The 17,334-nt window shown below is 36.6% G+C and overlaps 2 protein-coding genes across 5 annotated transcripts in view; one reads left to right on the top strand and one right to left on the bottom strand.

Annotated features, from left to right (window-relative positions):
- Nucleotides 1-8,367: 8,367 nt before the first annotated feature.
- LOC128678858 (uncharacterized) lies at nucleotides 8,368-12,716 on the top strand. The gene is made up of 5 exons (XM_053760722.2): nucleotides 8,368-8,635; nucleotides 8,802-8,871; nucleotides 9,304-9,409; nucleotides 9,516-9,716; nucleotides 11,812-12,716. Exons 1-5 carry the CDS (start codon nucleotides 8,574-8,576, stop codon nucleotides 12,024-12,026), a joined length of 654 nt encoding a protein of 217 aa, XP_053616697.1. The 5' UTR covers nucleotides 8,368-8,573; the 3' UTR covers nucleotides 12,027-12,716.
- Nucleotides 12,717-13,669: 953 nt separating this feature from the next.
- Ndf (Nucleosome-destabilizing factor) overlaps nucleotides 13,670-17,334 on the bottom strand; it is a 42,042-nt gene continuing 38,377 nt past the window's right edge. For all 4 annotated transcript variants that reach the window (XM_053760716.1, XM_053760717.1, XM_053760718.1 and 1 more), the window contains exons 11-13: nucleotides 16,000-16,179; nucleotides 15,636-15,839; nucleotides 13,670-15,109 (exon numbers count right to left, since the gene is read on the bottom strand). In XM_053760716.1, coding sequence (XP_053616691.1) covers nucleotides 15,640-15,839; nucleotides 16,000-16,179 — 380 coding nt within the window. In that variant the 3' untranslated portion in view covers nucleotides 13,670-15,109; nucleotides 15,636-15,639. The remainder of the gene's footprint in view (nucleotides 15,110-15,635; nucleotides 15,840-15,999; nucleotides 16,180-17,334) is intronic.

Below are 17,334 nucleotides of genomic sequence, written 5' to 3'. Positions count from 1 at the left end.
CAATTACGAGCCAAGCTCACCACTGTACGTCACGTCTACCAACCAACATTGGCTGACCTTTGGCAAAACCGCCAACACCAACGAAGACTGATTTTTAGACGCCGATTGTTAACGCAATGGGAAATTGTTAGTAATCCGAAAACTCGACAAAACGTTGGTCTGTGTTCGTCAAACGTTCCGTTTTGACTCAGTTTAACGACACATAAAATACTATTACGATCGTCTTATAATACGCTTGATATCGATACTGAACAAATCTAATGCAGTTTTGGATGGAACTGGAGTAAGAACAATTTGAAATTGGCTAGGAATTCTAACCCTAAGACCTTGAAGCCGCTGAAATGTGGGTATGTGCACACTCAGCGTTGCTTCAGTTTTACCATAGAATAAGAAACCTAAATTACTTACAGATATTTGCAATATTGAGCAAAATTAAGGCTCTTTGAGCATCTACAACAATGTTATCCAGTATTATAACAGTTACGGGTTACAACAATGCTGGAGAGTAAAGTTGTATATGTTGTCTGTCAGTCAGCTACGAAAGATTGTTATACAAGTAGGTAATTATATTGATTTAAATATAATACTAAATTCTCTAGAATTCATAGATCTATGATAAATATTACTCTCTGTGTGGCAGACAACACACTGATAAGAGCATTCAAAGATTTATTGAAATTCGGAGATAAAACAAAATTTTGTACGGAATTTTCTATATATTTCAAAATCTACTACAGAGAAGCTGTATAGGCTGTGCTGGGACAGTCGAAGTAATGGCCAGAACTTCAAATCGTAATGAAGGTTGTTTACCATACATACAAAACTTGTGTATTTTTATATTACACCGAGGTATCTTAGAAGCGGTTGTGGTGTAATGGTTAAGACCTGTGGATCAAAAGGTCCCAGGTTCAAATCCTATTCGTGCCATATGAGTTTGTATTCAAATCTGACTCATATATAGTAGTGAAATGGAGAAGGCAATGGTAGACCTGCAATGACTCCATTAATAATGCCAAGAAAGTTGTTGTGTGTGTTTCATTCCACGTAATGACCACGACCCTCAGCCATGAGGAATACGACTATGAAGAAGATCTTAGAGCATTTAACTAGGAACAAATAGAATTACTATTTTTTAAAGAAAACCTCAAAATGTGGATACATCGCTGCATAACATATTGAAAAAACACTTTAGCTTTGATGAGTATAAAATAACCAAGTAATTTATACAAATGTTTTATATCAAACATCACAAAGGTACATTCAATTGCATGTCAAGTTACGGGGAAACTTTAGACCTCTTTGTATAAGTGACAGTGGTGTATTTGCGAAGGAACTCTGGAAGGTTTTTGCGCAGTTGACTGTACATTTGAAGAACAAAGGGCGGTGACGCAGGCGCATCGTTTTAAGGCCTTCAAAGCGTTGTTTGAACTATAAACGACAAAGCCGACTGGTTGTTAAACGTTTAAGACCCGGAAGAAAGGGTTTGGATTATCATTTATCGCTTAAAGTGAATCAAGAAAATTAAACCCAGTTCGTTTGAAAATCTGATCTCAGCCATATTATTAGATGATCTTCTTGCCGCGTCGATTCGGCGCATCATGAACGATGTAGTTATGTTAAATGTATCGTAATTATATACGTTTCAGTTTATTTCGTAATACTGTCCTTTTTATATAAGTACAAAAACCATTGCACTTTATAGCAATTAACTTTCCAAGTTGCAAGCTCTTTTCTGATCTCTTCAATAATCAATTACATTTTCTAGGAGCCTTGTTGTGTAAAAGCAATGTATCTACTTCTATGTTATTAATAATGTCAATTAGAGATAAGCTATCCTTTATTTTCCAATACGAATACTGCTAAACGAGTCTCTTTCGGATTTTTTTCTCAACTGAGATCGTTGAAAGAATGCAGTTTTTAGCTGTATGATTACAATACAGTGATTAGATACATAATTTGAAGTGTAACGTAAAAAAGTCTTTGAATAAATACTTTGAGTTTTGACAGTCGGTTCAACTCTTTGTTCTTTCGGAGACAGAGATGAGCTCATAGTAACAGGAACGCCTGACACCGCTGCGCAAACTTCTCAAAACATTTTCATTTCTGTGAAACTCGAAATGTAACCCAAAATGAGTCCCCGTTCTTAATTGAGACTCATTATTTTAGGTTCAGGATATTTACTGGAATCATTAGTATTTATTAGCGGATGGAACGAAATTTTTTAAAAGTATGAAATGAAAATATACTATGTTACAATCAAAGAATAGAAAATAATAAATTACTTTGTTTTATAAGTGTTTTTGGTAATATTACCAGGATATTATAATATCATATGTTCATAAAAACCTCTCGTTCTATTTCCTTTACAACTAACAACCCGGTCAAAGCCAGTTATTCTTTGGCTAAGCCTATGTTCATTGGTCTACTTTGTCTTCCATCATGGACCTTAAAATAAAAGTGGTTTGCACCAGTCAACATTTACGTAATAATTATGCCATTTTATCTAAACATAAGTGGCTCAAAAGAGTCGCAAATACTCATTGTACAACAAGAGACATCAAAATTTCGACAAGACAATGTAACTAACATAAAGAAGTACAAAATTATAACCAAGGACGTTAGATATTATTATTTCTACACACGCCGGGGATAACAAAAGCGAAGTACATTAAAATAAGTCAACATTGCACAAAATACAACTGCACATAAACAACTGACTGTTAAAACGTTCAATAAATTGACGTCAAAAAGCAAAGCTTGTGTTTATAATGTGCTTCCTACTGTTAAACAAACAGATTGGATTATTTTCCATGTTGGAATGTCTGCAGAAATAGTATTGGAAGGGATGATGTGGTTTTTGGTTTTGCTTTGGAGACACGTAGTACCGTTAAGTTAACGAAACTGTATGATATACTGCATGATATATTATGTCCGTGCGTCGGTAGGTGCGTTTTCATTACCACACGACATTTTGATCAAGCAAGTCGTAAAACTGTCTTTTCATGTACAATTTGGCAATAAATCTAAGTATGATAAAGTAAAATCTTTAGATAATATGCTTGACTGTCCCAAAGTATTTATTCAAAAAACTCTGAATAAAAGCAATAAGAAAGATTTACCTGAGTCGAAACGTGAACTAAATAATCACTTATTATGAATATAACATTAAATGGCTGGTAAATACCACACGTTCATTGGTAAAGTAATCCTTTTCCACGAGTTCTATTTTCTAGATTGAAACCAACAATACATCTAGAACGCATTAAGGTTTACTAAAACACATTGCAAATCAAAATAAAAGCAAATCAAATCGCAGCAATCAATCACAGATGATTCAACAAACACGAGGACAGGATTTCTAAGATCCTCTTGTTTATTGAAATGCCCATTCGGATCTGGTTGGACTGGAAACTGTCTGGTTGGACTGTTGGGCGAGAAAGCAACTATCATTTTCTTAACGAATTTCTTTATGACTTGGATATTAGAAAGGCGCTAGTAATGATGTACCTTTTTTTTTACCCAGGGGAATGCTTGTTACGCACTGAGTGTGGGACTCCTGGGCCGCTAGCCGGCCCAGCCTACCCACTAAACCCCTGGGGCGTTTCCACGCTGCCGTTATGGGGGACGTCACGGGGTCGCTAGGCATTTCACCGCGACGCCCCCCCGGCCGGCCTTTCGGCCCCGACCTGGGCGGGCAGCAAGCACAAGTGCTAACCACCCGCCCCTTACGCCACGCGAGCGTGGCGCGGACCATCAAGCCCGCTCCGCGCACCAGTCAGAAAGCTGACGAGGGGAGCGGGCATCACCGACCGCTGGCCCTGAAGGGACCAGCGGTCACAACACACACTGGACACACACAAAATCTTGGGTGCCACAGGGCACCCAGTCTGCCTCTGTACGGGCGCAAGAGGTGATAGGCAGGTGACACCCACACATTGCACCCGATACAGAGGCATCCACCCTTCGGCCGCAGAGGACAGGGGGATCGTCGAGAGACATACCGACTTTCCTCTTCCCCTGCGGCCCCACCGCACCGTGTTCAGCGCCACGGCCGCGCTGTGATAGCGGAGGACAAACCCCCGCGACCCCACCTCTGGTCCCCTCTAGTTTCCACATCCAAAGGCTGGTGGCGGGTCACCAGCCAATGGCAGTACTACCGAAGGGACCGTCCACCAGGCCCAGCGCACCCACCAAAGTCTCTGGGCCTTGGGTTCCTCTTGGTTCACCGGGGTGGCTGGTGTGTCAGACCAGCCCCCCGGTTACTAAGCCCCACCATCGCGACAAGATGGGAACCCGTCGGTGGGTAGTAATGATGTACCTAATCTAACTCACGGAAGTAAAAAATATGACTAAATAATTTATAGCTTATCACTTCTTCTTCATATCTGTTTCCTCTTACCTTCATTCACTTTCAAGACTCTCTTGATGATCAGTTTTCTGAATAATTAACTGTAGTGAGGTATATTATGTTTTTAATCTTAGATTCGAAAATTTCAAAGTTCATAATATCACCTATCAACATTACTTATTCACCTATTGATCCTGGATTTTTTGAAATATAAAAGTATATTTCTACGTTTCGCTGCCCGCCAATCGCCAGCAGTCAGCCGAGCTCCCAAACTTACAAAACAAACAAACAAACTTGCATCTTTGACAATGGAAATGCGTTGGCCGGCTGCCAGGCGTGTCGTCACCGAAGCTAAAAGATTTGATATTCTAAATGAGATGGGCGATGACGGTGGATGATGGCCGAGCGTGCTTGACAACCGTACGCGTCAACAATCGTAGCGGAACGCCATATTTACGCCATACATTTCTCTTTGATATTTTTATGTAGACTAACTGAAATTATAGATTCGGCATTTGTTTGATTGCTAGTAATTTGTAAAAAAAAAGGTGAAATTATGTTTACTTCCCATTTTAATTGTTTTTCAAAGTGGTAAGAAAAATGTTATACATTTATGAGCAGATTTGGATGATGTTTATTATTTTTGAGGACGCCTGCGCGAGCACCAGACGGGTGATCGGTCCTCCCACGTTGGGACCATTTCACCCAGACAATGGATGATGTTACTGAGTTGGTTTTTAAGAAATTGGTTGAGCTGATGATCAGACCTAGTAGGTACATAGAGCCGAAATTGTATGTTCCTCACTAAAAAATCTTTTGGTCTACCATTGTGTTGAGCATTTTGTAAAAAATGGTGAGCTATTCAAAAAGTAATTATATTTATATTAATTAATTTTTGTTTTTTCCTAGCTAAGTACCTAAGCAGAAATTCTAAATTCTGATTAGATATAGCCTTGATATCGTAACGGTTTGCTGAAAAAAACCGCCGTATTTTTTTCTTGAAAAACTATGCTGTCGTAAAAAGTAGATAGGTGTGGGGTTTCCCGGCTAAACCATAGTTTCCGGCCAGAACACATTATAAGAGTTAAATCGAGGATAACATTACTCGTAATGATCTTGATTTAGTCATGTGTGCATGTAATATGCACATACCCATATCATATCTTTTTATCCTTAGGTGAATTGTTTTAAAGGTCTTGAAATCTGGACAATAATGGATTTTAATAAATTTACATAATAGGTACAGATTTATATTTGAAACGTTAATTAAATAAGATAATTGTATACATAACTTAAAATTAAAATGTTACCTCAAAAATATAGTGTAGCAGCATAAAGCTATAGTGTAGCAGTAGGTTAGGGTGCGGCGGGGTGGCCCTTGGGCCACTCATAAGCCGCCAATATGCTTTAGAATATTATGCTTAAAAATTGTTATGCTTATGGTAGGTATGCGTAAAAAAAATGTGCCATATACATTATGCCAAATTAATATCGTATGTAACTATTATTATGATAAGTAAAAGTATGCCATGTTAAATTATTACAAAAGCATAAAAATAGGGAACCAGTTGTAGCCGTACCAGTAGCCGTACCTACACCCCTCTGGAATTTATCTGCTGTGTCACTTAAGTGAATAATGTCGCGGAATTTTATATAATTAGTTTTTTTCTGTTTGTCCTAATGGTTAACTGGGAGATAATGCTTTTAGCATTCACTTCGCCATTTGTTTAAATATGTTTTTACTTGGAACAATACAGTTTAATTAATCAATCAGGATAAACTATCAAGTCCAAAATGCACAAGTAAAAATAACAAATCGCGGTAAACCCGTCAGTGCTACTCAATACAAGTCGATCATTACCCGTCACTCGACGCCGGGCGATAGAATGCTTGCGCGATGCACTGCGATTCAAAACAATTGCAACTTCACGTGGCTAGCCAGGCAGTTGATTAGTCGGCGTAGAAATTGAATATCCGTGACTAAATTCTCATCATTTCAGCATATACCCATCTTATAGAAAATCTGAATATGACGGAAGTACCAAACTATAAAAGGCACATTCGCTATGATACCACACGGAGTACAAATAAACAATGTTATGGTCTTTCTTCGTTCCCATTAGGTTCTGTTGCCTAGAGTCGAGTCGTGGGCCGGGTCGTGAGGTTCCCTCTATTATGGTTGAGCTACGCGATGGCTGTCCCATGCGTCAACTCGTGAACGGGTGCTGCCAGAGGGAACTGGTCATCTCGTTTCTCATATATTTTCATGTAAATTAATCGTGTATATATATATATATCGATGTGAAACACGATTAACTTATATATATATATATATATATATATATATATATATATATATATATATATATATATATATTAATCAGCACTCGGATCAAAATCATAACCTGTTTTGATATACCTTTTGACTATGTACATTATGTACTTTGATATATTATTAGAAAGAAAAAAAAACATTGTAAGAAACAATAATGGTAAGCCGATCTGGCATGATAGGGACCAACACTGTTCAAATGAGTTTCTTTCGGCATTTCTTCTCAGCAGTGGTCATTCCGAAATGCCAGTAGTTCGTAGCTTGTGAGAAATAACTATAAATATAAAGATTGACGAGAAAAAGTGCCTGTGAAGGTCTAATTTCTGAATAAATGATTTGAATTTGAATTTGAGTTAGTAAAACAGAATGTTTAGTAGCTCTCTGCTTTGTCATCTCAATGTGCATATCGCATTCTAAAGTAATAAATTTATTATTTTCCATTTATGTTACAGATGACGCTGTTTATACGTACATACATATTACATATATACAATAGATGACCCCACCCGGCCTTGGGTTTGCCCAAGAAATGCTGGCTTGATGTCGTCAAGTATATGTTAATTGTCTAACAACTAGGGAGGCCGGAGACCGTGCGAAGTGGATACGAAAAAGTAGAAAAGCGAACCCTAGGCTCCGACGCTCAATGGCTAAGGAAGGTGCCGGTAAAACGCTCATGTGTAAGAGAGAAAGTTTTAGATGACACTCGTGTTGTACTGTCAACCACAATGCATATGGCAAATTCCTTCGCGATGTTGACATGGAATATTTCCTTCAGTTGAGCTGACGAACTAACTCGTCTGTGTATGTCAAACCTAATTCCAGCTAAGTATACAATACGTAGATGCTCCAATCGATTGACCTTCAAACTCCAGATCCAAGTTTACGAGCGAGAGCTAAAAATACAGATCTTGATTTATGGCTTCTGGTCACGCCACCCTCATGGCATGCTCAACAATCATGTCAATTTTGACTTATCACATACATACATACATAAACATAAATTTAAATAAATGTTTAACATCAAAATCCGTTGCGTAGTTTTAAAGATCTAAGCATATATACCGACAGACAGCGTGAGCAACATATGTTGTATATGTATATTGATAACACCTAAACAAAATGTTAAATAGCTACCAACACAATATGGTCCTTCATATTTCAATTGCATAAATAAATAAAATCATAATTTCATACACAAATTTGTCTCCTGAGTTTACCTCTTTCCTCTCATTTCTTGCATCCCGTTCTCCTCAATAAATCAAGTACCTAATCTCAAAACATTCTATTAATCAACCACAACATACAAAACAATACAACAAACATTATTATAGCCGATCTAAAGAAAAGTATGGTCCCGTAAAAACGCGACACGCAAACTCACCATAACATTATAACTGTGCCTTCTTATTACGAAAGAATGAAACATTACCCGAAGACTCAGTCGGTACAGAAGTTTGAAAGTTGTAGCATTACTGTAATTCCGCATTGAGAAAACTTTCACTAGAACATAAAGCCCAGATAATACTGTAGTTTCAAATGTTAACCGGTAGAAGTTACAGTTAAACGTAGATCGTATAAGTAGCTACCTACTCATTTGTGAATGCTTTATTTTATTATTTTGTTATTATAAAAAGGAAAATTAAATTTATTTTCAATTAGAGCGAAACATTTTAAAAAAATATATTATTATAACATACTTCTTACATAAAAACCTTTAAATGTGGTAAAAATAGTATTATAGTGTGATGTAGGCTTTAACTCCTTACAAACTTTTCTGAATAGTGTTGACACAAATGTCTGACAGTGATTTGAAGTGTATTGTCTAAGTTTTATTTAAGAGATATTTGTAACTGAAGGGAATTTTTGTGTCGCGTAAATTCACCGAGTTTTATAATGTCGTTCTTAACGGAATACTTCGACGAATTTCGCCAACATCCCATCAGGAAAACCAAAATGTAAGATAACTTAATTTATTTTATTTGAATTTTGCTATGATTACATTGCCTGAATTGAAAATGAACTAATATTCTTCTCGAACTAATTAGGATTTAAAGATATTATATAGGTATATAGGTATATTTAGTTATAAAAAAAGGTTATATAACATTTTTCCTTGGCCAGGTGTCGCCCAGAAAACAGATGGGCGAAGCTTGAAGGGAAATGGTTGGATCCAAAAGTTGGAACTCAAGACGTAAGTAAGGAAATGCATATTCTTAATTCATAAATTGCCGAAACTTCAAAATTTGGCCAATTATACTATTATATTTCTTGAATTTCTTGAATTTCACGAATTAATGACCAATCGGTCATTAATTCTGTATGCGTAGATGATATTTTTCTAAGCTTATAACGGCATTACGTATACTATACTATCATATCGGTTACTGATACAGAATAAAATAAACCGGTAAAACAAAATTTATTTATTTAACTCTAAGTTCCAAAATGATTGTTAGGTATTAGTGGTTAATCTTATTAGTTGCAAAAACACCTACTCAAGGTATTATGATACTAGTATTGTAGTATTCTGAAGTGGTGTTCATCATATTTGTACTTTCTATTCACTTGATACGTGTCTTCATCATCTAGTTCTGCTGTGTTACAATAATACTGTCAATTTCAGAAAGCGTGGACCGACGAAGAGATCCAAGCCTTCATCAAAGCCACCATGAAGAGGTTGCGTGGCCAGTCGTCTTACTATAATGACTACTGCTCGCATCTGTCACCAGGTCTGCAATATTTATTCTGTAATAAACTAACATTTGTCGACTTCGTCCGCGTTAATTTCCCTCTAGAATAGTATTTACTTGTAACTGTTCACCTATTAACCTGTAGAATTCAAAACACGCCCATTCAAACCGCGAGAGAAGAAGCGCTGTCCACCCAAACCAGCGGAGAAGGTGGAAGAAGAAGAAGTGCCAGTGGCGCCGCCAGCTCTCGCAATGAAGGACACGGAGCTGATGAAGGTGGCCAAGGAGTTGTATGAGCAGGACATGGACAAGCCTACCCTGGAGCCCTTGCCTACTCATTTAAGAAGTTTGTTCTAATTTCATTTATTGTCACTGCATATTAAAAGGCAGGTTTCACAGATAGATGTGACTCGTGGGCGCGACAACGGTGACTGTGATTACGCTATGTAATGTATAGTAACTACAGATTACAGAAAATAATCATACAAGAAAATGTTATCAGGCTACATTAGTCACAATTATTTTTCAAAAATCAAGATCAATTAAATTAAAAATTGAATATGATTCATTTAATACATTAAATAAATCATGACTAACGGTAAATCATGATTACTTCTAATCTGATTAACTTACGAGTACATTCAAACGCGTAGTAACTTGTGGAAATTGTTTAAGTTGAAGTAGTTCTTAGCCTCTGTTGCTGTATTTAACGTAAGCCATGCTATAGATTTCGATGCAGTTTTCACTGTTGGATAGACAATTTCTTGAGCAAGATTTGTGATATGTAAATACTAAAATAATAGTAAAAACTACGTTGCTTTAGGAATATGGAGATCTAACTTTGAAAAACTAACTCCTTAGAATTGCGTAGAATATTCTCGCTTTCCTTTATTATTATTAAATATTAGTTCTTTACTTTCCTATATTTATTAATAATGTCTATCAGGAACAATATTCCAGTAGGTACTTTTGAAATTTAGAGTAATACTTCGGTATTATTAGCCAAGGACATTTCTACTGCATTCGAATTTGTCGCAGCAAATAATTTAGTGTAGGTAAGCTGTTGTGCAGTTATTTGAAGTTTCCGTCACTATAGTGACCTTAAATACAAGGCACAATATTCCTACTGTAAAGTCAGATTTTGCGTGATAAGCAATGCATGTACAGAAAGCACGTTATTCTAAATAGATGCAGTGAGGGTAGCATGTAGACAGAGAAAGCTACTATTTATATAGATGTGTGTATTAAAAATATATAAGAAGAAACAAGACAGAGCACTGACGTTCTTTTGTCCCTCATCCATGCCCGGCCCAATCTGCCACTTTGTATGAGATTAGCAAGACTGGGACGGGAAGTTGTATGGAAACCTTATATCTCATTTATAGTTTTCTTTGTCTTTGTGTTAAAATATGTTTTTTAAGAAAACCTAAATACGATTAGGTGTTCGAAAAAAAAAACTATGAACTATGTTACGAAAACCTCAAAGTTCGTATGGAAGTGTGATATTTCCGTTTACCTACGATAGAAGCAATGTTCGCTTTTTGTTTCATTTACATTTTATTCTTTACGATTTCACTAAAAATATCATGCTAATCGCACAGGTGTGTGCATCAGTAATACTGGCGAATTTTCGACTTGAATTTGACTGATTGAATTTTGATTTGAATGATTAGATTGATGTGCTTTTGACTGTATAATTTAACTTGTATAATAGTAATTAGCATAGCTACTAACACCAACTTATTAATCCTGTCGAATTGAACTTCCGCCGGACACTGGAATATGACTAGATATGAGGTAAGTGCCCCTTTAAATTTAGGGTATTCAATCAAAATTTCTTACATATACACGCATGCCTACCATTACCAAAAATTGTGAACTTTCGTTTGCGGGGTCGCTCCAGGACCTCTGGTCCTCCACTAACCGCTGGTAAAGCATCGTTACGTATGACCCGGGGTCAAATATAAGCTACCGCAGGTGAAGCAACGGGTATTAGCTAGTAACTTTATTTATACCAATCGCGTTCGGTAATAGGGCTGTTCCATAAGGGTCACGTAAGGGCCGGTTGAAGCTTTAGTGTTCTAGTGGTTAAGACCGTCTGTCTGTCTGAAAGTTTCTAATACTACTTATAGCACATAACTTTGTATAACTCAGTTTAGTATTTTTTATAGAACACTACTTGCTTCCGGTGAAGGAAATCATCGTGCGGAAACCTACAGCACTCTAGTTGATAATTTATAATCTATCTATACAGGGTTACTGGTATCTAACGCATAACCTTCCAAAGACGCATAAGGTACATAGAGACTAGTCGTGTATGTTTCATACCACTTAATGACCACGACCCTCCGCCATAAGGATAAGGAAGATCGCTGAAGGTGAAGGTCGCTGCACGTTGAAAACCAACATCAATAAAATTAACCATCCCTTTCTCTGCCCAGTTCTCGGGTACGTGCGGAAATGTCTTTACAAGACGGGCTTGAGCGAATACCAGAACAGCATAGCCCGGCTGGCGTACGAGTTGGTGCGAGACGACCGCATCCCGCGGTACCACGCGCACAACGGCGGCCGGCCCGTGTGGGGACTCCCCCCCGAGGGAGTGAGACAGCCTGAGTTGGACGGCGCGCCGTATGACGGCGAGCGGCTTTACGATTGAGCAGAAACTAAGATGCCTATAGACAATTTGTTCGTTTGTATCTTATGAACTTTTTTAAATGATTATTTGTAAAATTGAAAAAAAGAACTCAATAAATCATATTTATTTAGAGTTTTGCGATTGCGTCCATAGAAACCACGAAAATCTTAGTGTGGGCCATTTTTCGGCGGTTCGACCACTCTTTGTATAGGCTTTTAAAGTCAACCCCACACTAAGCCGTTCCGATGGACGCAATCGCAAACAAATCACAACACAGCCAAAACCGCAGACAAATATATGTTAAAACAGATACAATTTGCCGGCTCTGGGAATCGATCTTAGGACCTGGCGGACGGGCGTGGTGATCGCAGACCTGAAATAAATTGTTTGTAGGTGTCTTACTTTTTATATAGCTTAAAAACTGAAAAGTATGATTTTGCACCAACTTTATATTATACATTAAGGCATCAAATATATGAAAAACTTGATGTTAATTCAGTAACATCGGATTAACTATATTATTTGCTTAATTATGGAATGGATATATATGATGATAATACTGATTTATTATACGCATTGCTACAATATTTCTCCTATATAAATACGACGCAGGTAAACATATTGAAGCAATGTAAACCTAATTCTAGTTAGATTTAAAAACTTTACACACTTTTGATATACATATTTATAAATAAACATGCTTTTCTTCAATTTTGTTATTTAATTTTCAGTTACATAATGAATAGGCAATTTATTCTAGCAGTATTTCGAGGAGATTGTTGCGTCTGCCCGCAAACTAGCGCCACTTAACATTTTTATCATTTCTTTAAAAAATCAACAAAAACTAAAAAAACATATATATTGGGCACACTTGCCACAATTTACCACATATACGTTACATTGAAGCATATACGTATACGTTACATTGAAGCATATACGTTACATTGAAGCATGAAATTAATAGGTACTCCGTCGTACTTATTAAAACCATGCATTGAAGCAATTTACTAATATCGAAAACGGCTGGTGGCCACTAATTTCAAAATACGTGTTTTATGTTCTCGCACACTAGCGCCACCACCAGTGGATAAACCATGGAATTAGTAGGTACGTACGAAGTACTTACTAAATCCATGGGATAAACCATGAATTTGTACCTACTAAATCCATGGGATAAACCATGGAATTGTACCTACTAAATCCATGGGATAAACCATGAATTTGTACCTACTAAATCCATGGGATAAACCATGGATTTGTACCTACTAAATCCATGGGATAAACCATGGATTTGTACCTACTAAATCCATGGGATAAACCATGGAATTGTACCTACTAAATCCATGGGATAAACCATGGATTTGTACCTACTAAATCCATGGGATAAACCATGGATTTGTACCTACTAAATCCATGGGATAAACCATGGATTTGTACCTACTAAATCCATGGGATAAACCATGGAATTGTACCTACTAAATCCATGGGATAAACCATGGATTTGTACCTACTAAATCCATGGGATAAACAAAGGATTTTTCTAGTCATCCATTATTCAATGTACTCACAAATTGCTACAAGTATTTTGGGGTCTACATCATTTTCGAATTAGTAAACTGTCGCTTAAATATTTCAAATTTCTTCGTAAATAAAACAAGCCGCAATAAATTACATTTATTTTATTTTTGTTTCGTCTGATGTCAATCATTTACATTGTGAAATACGAAATGATTTGCACATTTTACATTACCTACCAACAACATAGGTACAAACTTAGTTCAAACATGAGTGCGTTTCTAAAATCAATTTTAAAAGCAATGCAATGCACAAAATGCAAGTCAACTTCACCAACATATAAAACATGTTAAAAAGTAGTATCTTTTTACGTGATTTATTTTTCCTTAGCAAAGCAAAAATAATTAACAGTTTGTTAACACATGTTTTATTTGAGCGTCGCAAATAAATTGCATTGCTTTGTCGAAATATTATATTATACCTTATATATAAGACACGAATGCGAATCATTGATGTAATATTAATATTTTATCAATAACAGGCTTTGTTTACACTAGTGAAATTGACGCACCACATAATCGCGCTATTTCGCTCAGTGCACTTTAATATGAGTAGGAAACACGTAGTGCCATTTCACTTCCTTCGACCGCTGTGAGTAAGATAGCATATATGTGTTGTGTGTCAATGTTTCTTGGTGAAAACAAAGTTACAATGATAAAGTTCAATCACCATCGTCAATTTTGACGCGCACTTCGCCTTCTACACAAAAGGATGGATTTATACAGGATATTGAATATCTATTGCAAAATGTCTAACGTATACTTATGAGACTTTAAATGCAACGTTGAAGCCTATGTACTACATTTAAAAATCAAGTGCAAAACCAAATGAGAAACTGACCTGTACACTCATTCATACTAAATTACAAATAAAAAAAGTGCTCATATCATTCCATTAACGTTAAAATAATCCTTAAAACTAATCAATATTGGAGAATGGTCACATTGATTTAAAAATATATTTTTATCTTCACCGTTTGATTTTACAACATATATACTATGTTCTATGTGTATTTTAAAACTACATGTATCTTTATTTTTGTCAAAAATAATGGAGGTCATTGATGATAATGTATAAAGCAGTTTTTTGTGTCAATAATTTTGAATCAAACTTGGATGAGTTATACACGATACTTTACAGTTGTTCTTTGCGACATAATTTTAGAGTAAATACAATACTATTTTGAGTAAAAATGGAGCCAGATCAAGAGTTATATTTGCAACACCTGGGTGCTTACACAATTTCATATAAAAATTTGTTATTTAACTGAAATTATAATTATTGAAACACAATATTAAGCTCCAAAAGTCCTGTAATTAATCAGTCACAATACGCCTAATATTTTATGCTATTTTTTTAAAAACGTTTAAAAAATCAAACGTTTATTGAATGTTATAAGGTTTGATAAATTAATATATCAATAAATTTTGTCTATAGATACGGAGAGCTTGGTAAATAAAAAGTTTAAAAAAATTCGCTATACTGGATAGTGACGTATCATCAGTGAACATAGCGGATACGTTAGTTTCCTGAAAAAAAGAAATATTTATTTATTCATTAAACATATTAAATATTTATTAAATATTCACACATAAAACAAATTACAATCCAATATTTTTTTAAGTAACAAACATTAGCTGTTACTAGATTATAATCGAAAGAAATTAATTTATTCAAAGTTCTTGTTTACACAATGAGAAACACAGAAAGTTTTTTTTACATATTTGCTACAAGCTTTCATTATCGTCTAAGAGATCTTGCCGCATTCTGCTGGGTCGTGAGGTTTCAAGCTAAATTGACCTTTAATGTTTACAACCTATGGTACAATTTTGTTGGTGTTAGCGGTCAGCGGAAGTTGTTCTAGAGCTAGCGAGGAATCAAGCTGAATTAACTTTTAATATTTATGACTTAAGAGTATCACACACCAACACGTACCGGATCAGAACCTGGCGCGGATGTACTTAGCATACAATTGTTCTAGATCTAGAGAAGAATCAGCTGAATTGACCTTTAACATCTACTACTTAGGGTACAAATTCGCACAGCAATACGCACCGGATCAGAACCTGGCGCGGATGTAGACAGCGGCGACGTCGTGGTTGGCGTAGCCGAGCCGCTTGGCGTGCTTGAAGATCTCGTTGGTGGTCGCCGTCAGCGGCAGCGACTGCTCCAGCGCGTCGCCCAGACCCAGCGCCAGCTTCAGGTCCTTCTGCATGTGCGACAGCGGCTGCTGCGTCGAGTACGACGACTCGATCATCGCTGCAACGTTCAACACTAACATACTGATTGTTCGCCGCGAACTATGGCGGTAAGTAGTCGTAAAAAGTCATATCAGATGACTTTAGGCGACTTGAATAAAATCTGACACCAGTGTTAGCAATAACACACTCGATATGATGACGATGAATATGACACTGACCTCTCCCCTTCAGTATGAGATGCGGCGACGCCAGCGGAGTGAGGGCGAGGACGTCCAGTAGATCAGCCTGGTTGAGTCCCGCGCGGTCAGCTAACGCCAGCCCCTCGGCCAACGCGGCGAGAGAAACACCGCCCACTACTTGAAGGACGGAGTTCATCTTTGATGCGTTGCCGATGTCACCTGGGAATGGAAATTGCGGTGAATACATTTGTTCCAATCACTTGATCTTAGTCTCTCTCTCTCTCTTTCATATATGAGTTTTGCCGGTTGTCACCGTGGTTGTTAAGCGTCAAGAGTCCAGCAGGCTTACCATCAACTTTTACAGAACAGCTTCGTGCAAATCAATTCAATTTAGGAACATCAATTTTGACGACCTCAGTGGCGCAGTGGTAAAATGCTTGCCTGTAAACCGAGACGGGTTCGATCCCCGGTCGGGTCATGATGGAAAATGATCTTTTTCTGATTGGCCCGGGTCTTGGATGTTTATCTATATATGTATTTGTTATAAAATATATATCATTGCATTAGTATCCCATAACACAAGTCTAGGGCTAGCTCAATCTGTGTGTGATTTGTCCTTATATATATTTATATTTATTACCTAAAATGAATCGTATTCCTAGTAAAAATTTAATCCACGGTTTAGGTCGCAAAGTAGATCGTGTTAATAGATGATGGTAAGCCCCCAGGGCTCCACTTTCCTACTATTTCTTCTCCACTTCGCTCGGTCTTCGGCATCCATAGTTGTCTTCGGCATCCATAGTTGTCAGACCAGTGATAATCAACAACAAAATTAACGTCAATTACATGATTGACGACGTCACGATAATTACTTGGTCCTACTGTCTGTGTGTTTAAAACCTAATCTGCGTCGCAGATTCGTGCCATCAAGTTAATTTTTAATACTGTGATTCATTTTAATTCCTAAATTGAACTACGTTGCATTTGAATCGTTCCTTAAATGTAGTTAGTAGGCCTGCCACCGTGAATAATTCTGATAAAACCAAACAAAGCCCACTATAAAACTTACAGTCATATTGAAACTCCACATAAAATTGATAATTACAATACAAAAACATAATAAACTGATAAATAAAGTAACAAAAGTAACAAAGTATATTTTCAATAAATTATAAATCGCTTACCATTATGATTTAGCACACATTTTCCGCGATTGATTAAATATATACTTAAGTCAGTAAATGAAAACGTAAAAAGAAAATTCCGCGCATATTCAAATTAAAATAAAATTGTCAATCATTAACATAAGTATAGCACGCAAGAATAATATTGAAAAAGGACAAAAATACAATGAAATTATAAATGATGATGAAA

The sequence above is a fragment of the Plodia interpunctella genome, chromosome 20 (assembly GCF_027563975.2).
Source record: "Plodia interpunctella isolate USDA-ARS_2022_Savannah chromosome 20, ilPloInte3.2, whole genome shotgun sequence".
NCBI classification, from domain to species: domain Eukaryota; kingdom Metazoa; phylum Arthropoda; class Insecta; order Lepidoptera; family Pyralidae; genus Plodia; species Plodia interpunctella.
This window is presented reverse-complemented; position numbering and strand designations above follow the sequence as displayed.

Excerpts from the sequence above, each read along its gene's own strand:
- LOC128678858 (XM_053760722.2), top strand. The coding sequence starts at position 8,574 with ATGTCGTTCTTAACGGAATACTTCGACGAATTTCGCCAACATCCCATC. Across the intron at positions 9,410-9,515 it reads CTGCTCGCATCTGTCACCAG|AATTCAAAACACGCCCATTC; the intron begins GTCTGCAATATT and ends ATTAACCTGTAG. Across the intron at positions 9,717-11,811 it reads CTTGCCTACTCATTTAAGAA|TTCTCGGGTACGTGCGGAAA; the intron begins GTTTGTTCTAAT and ends TTCTCTGCCCAG.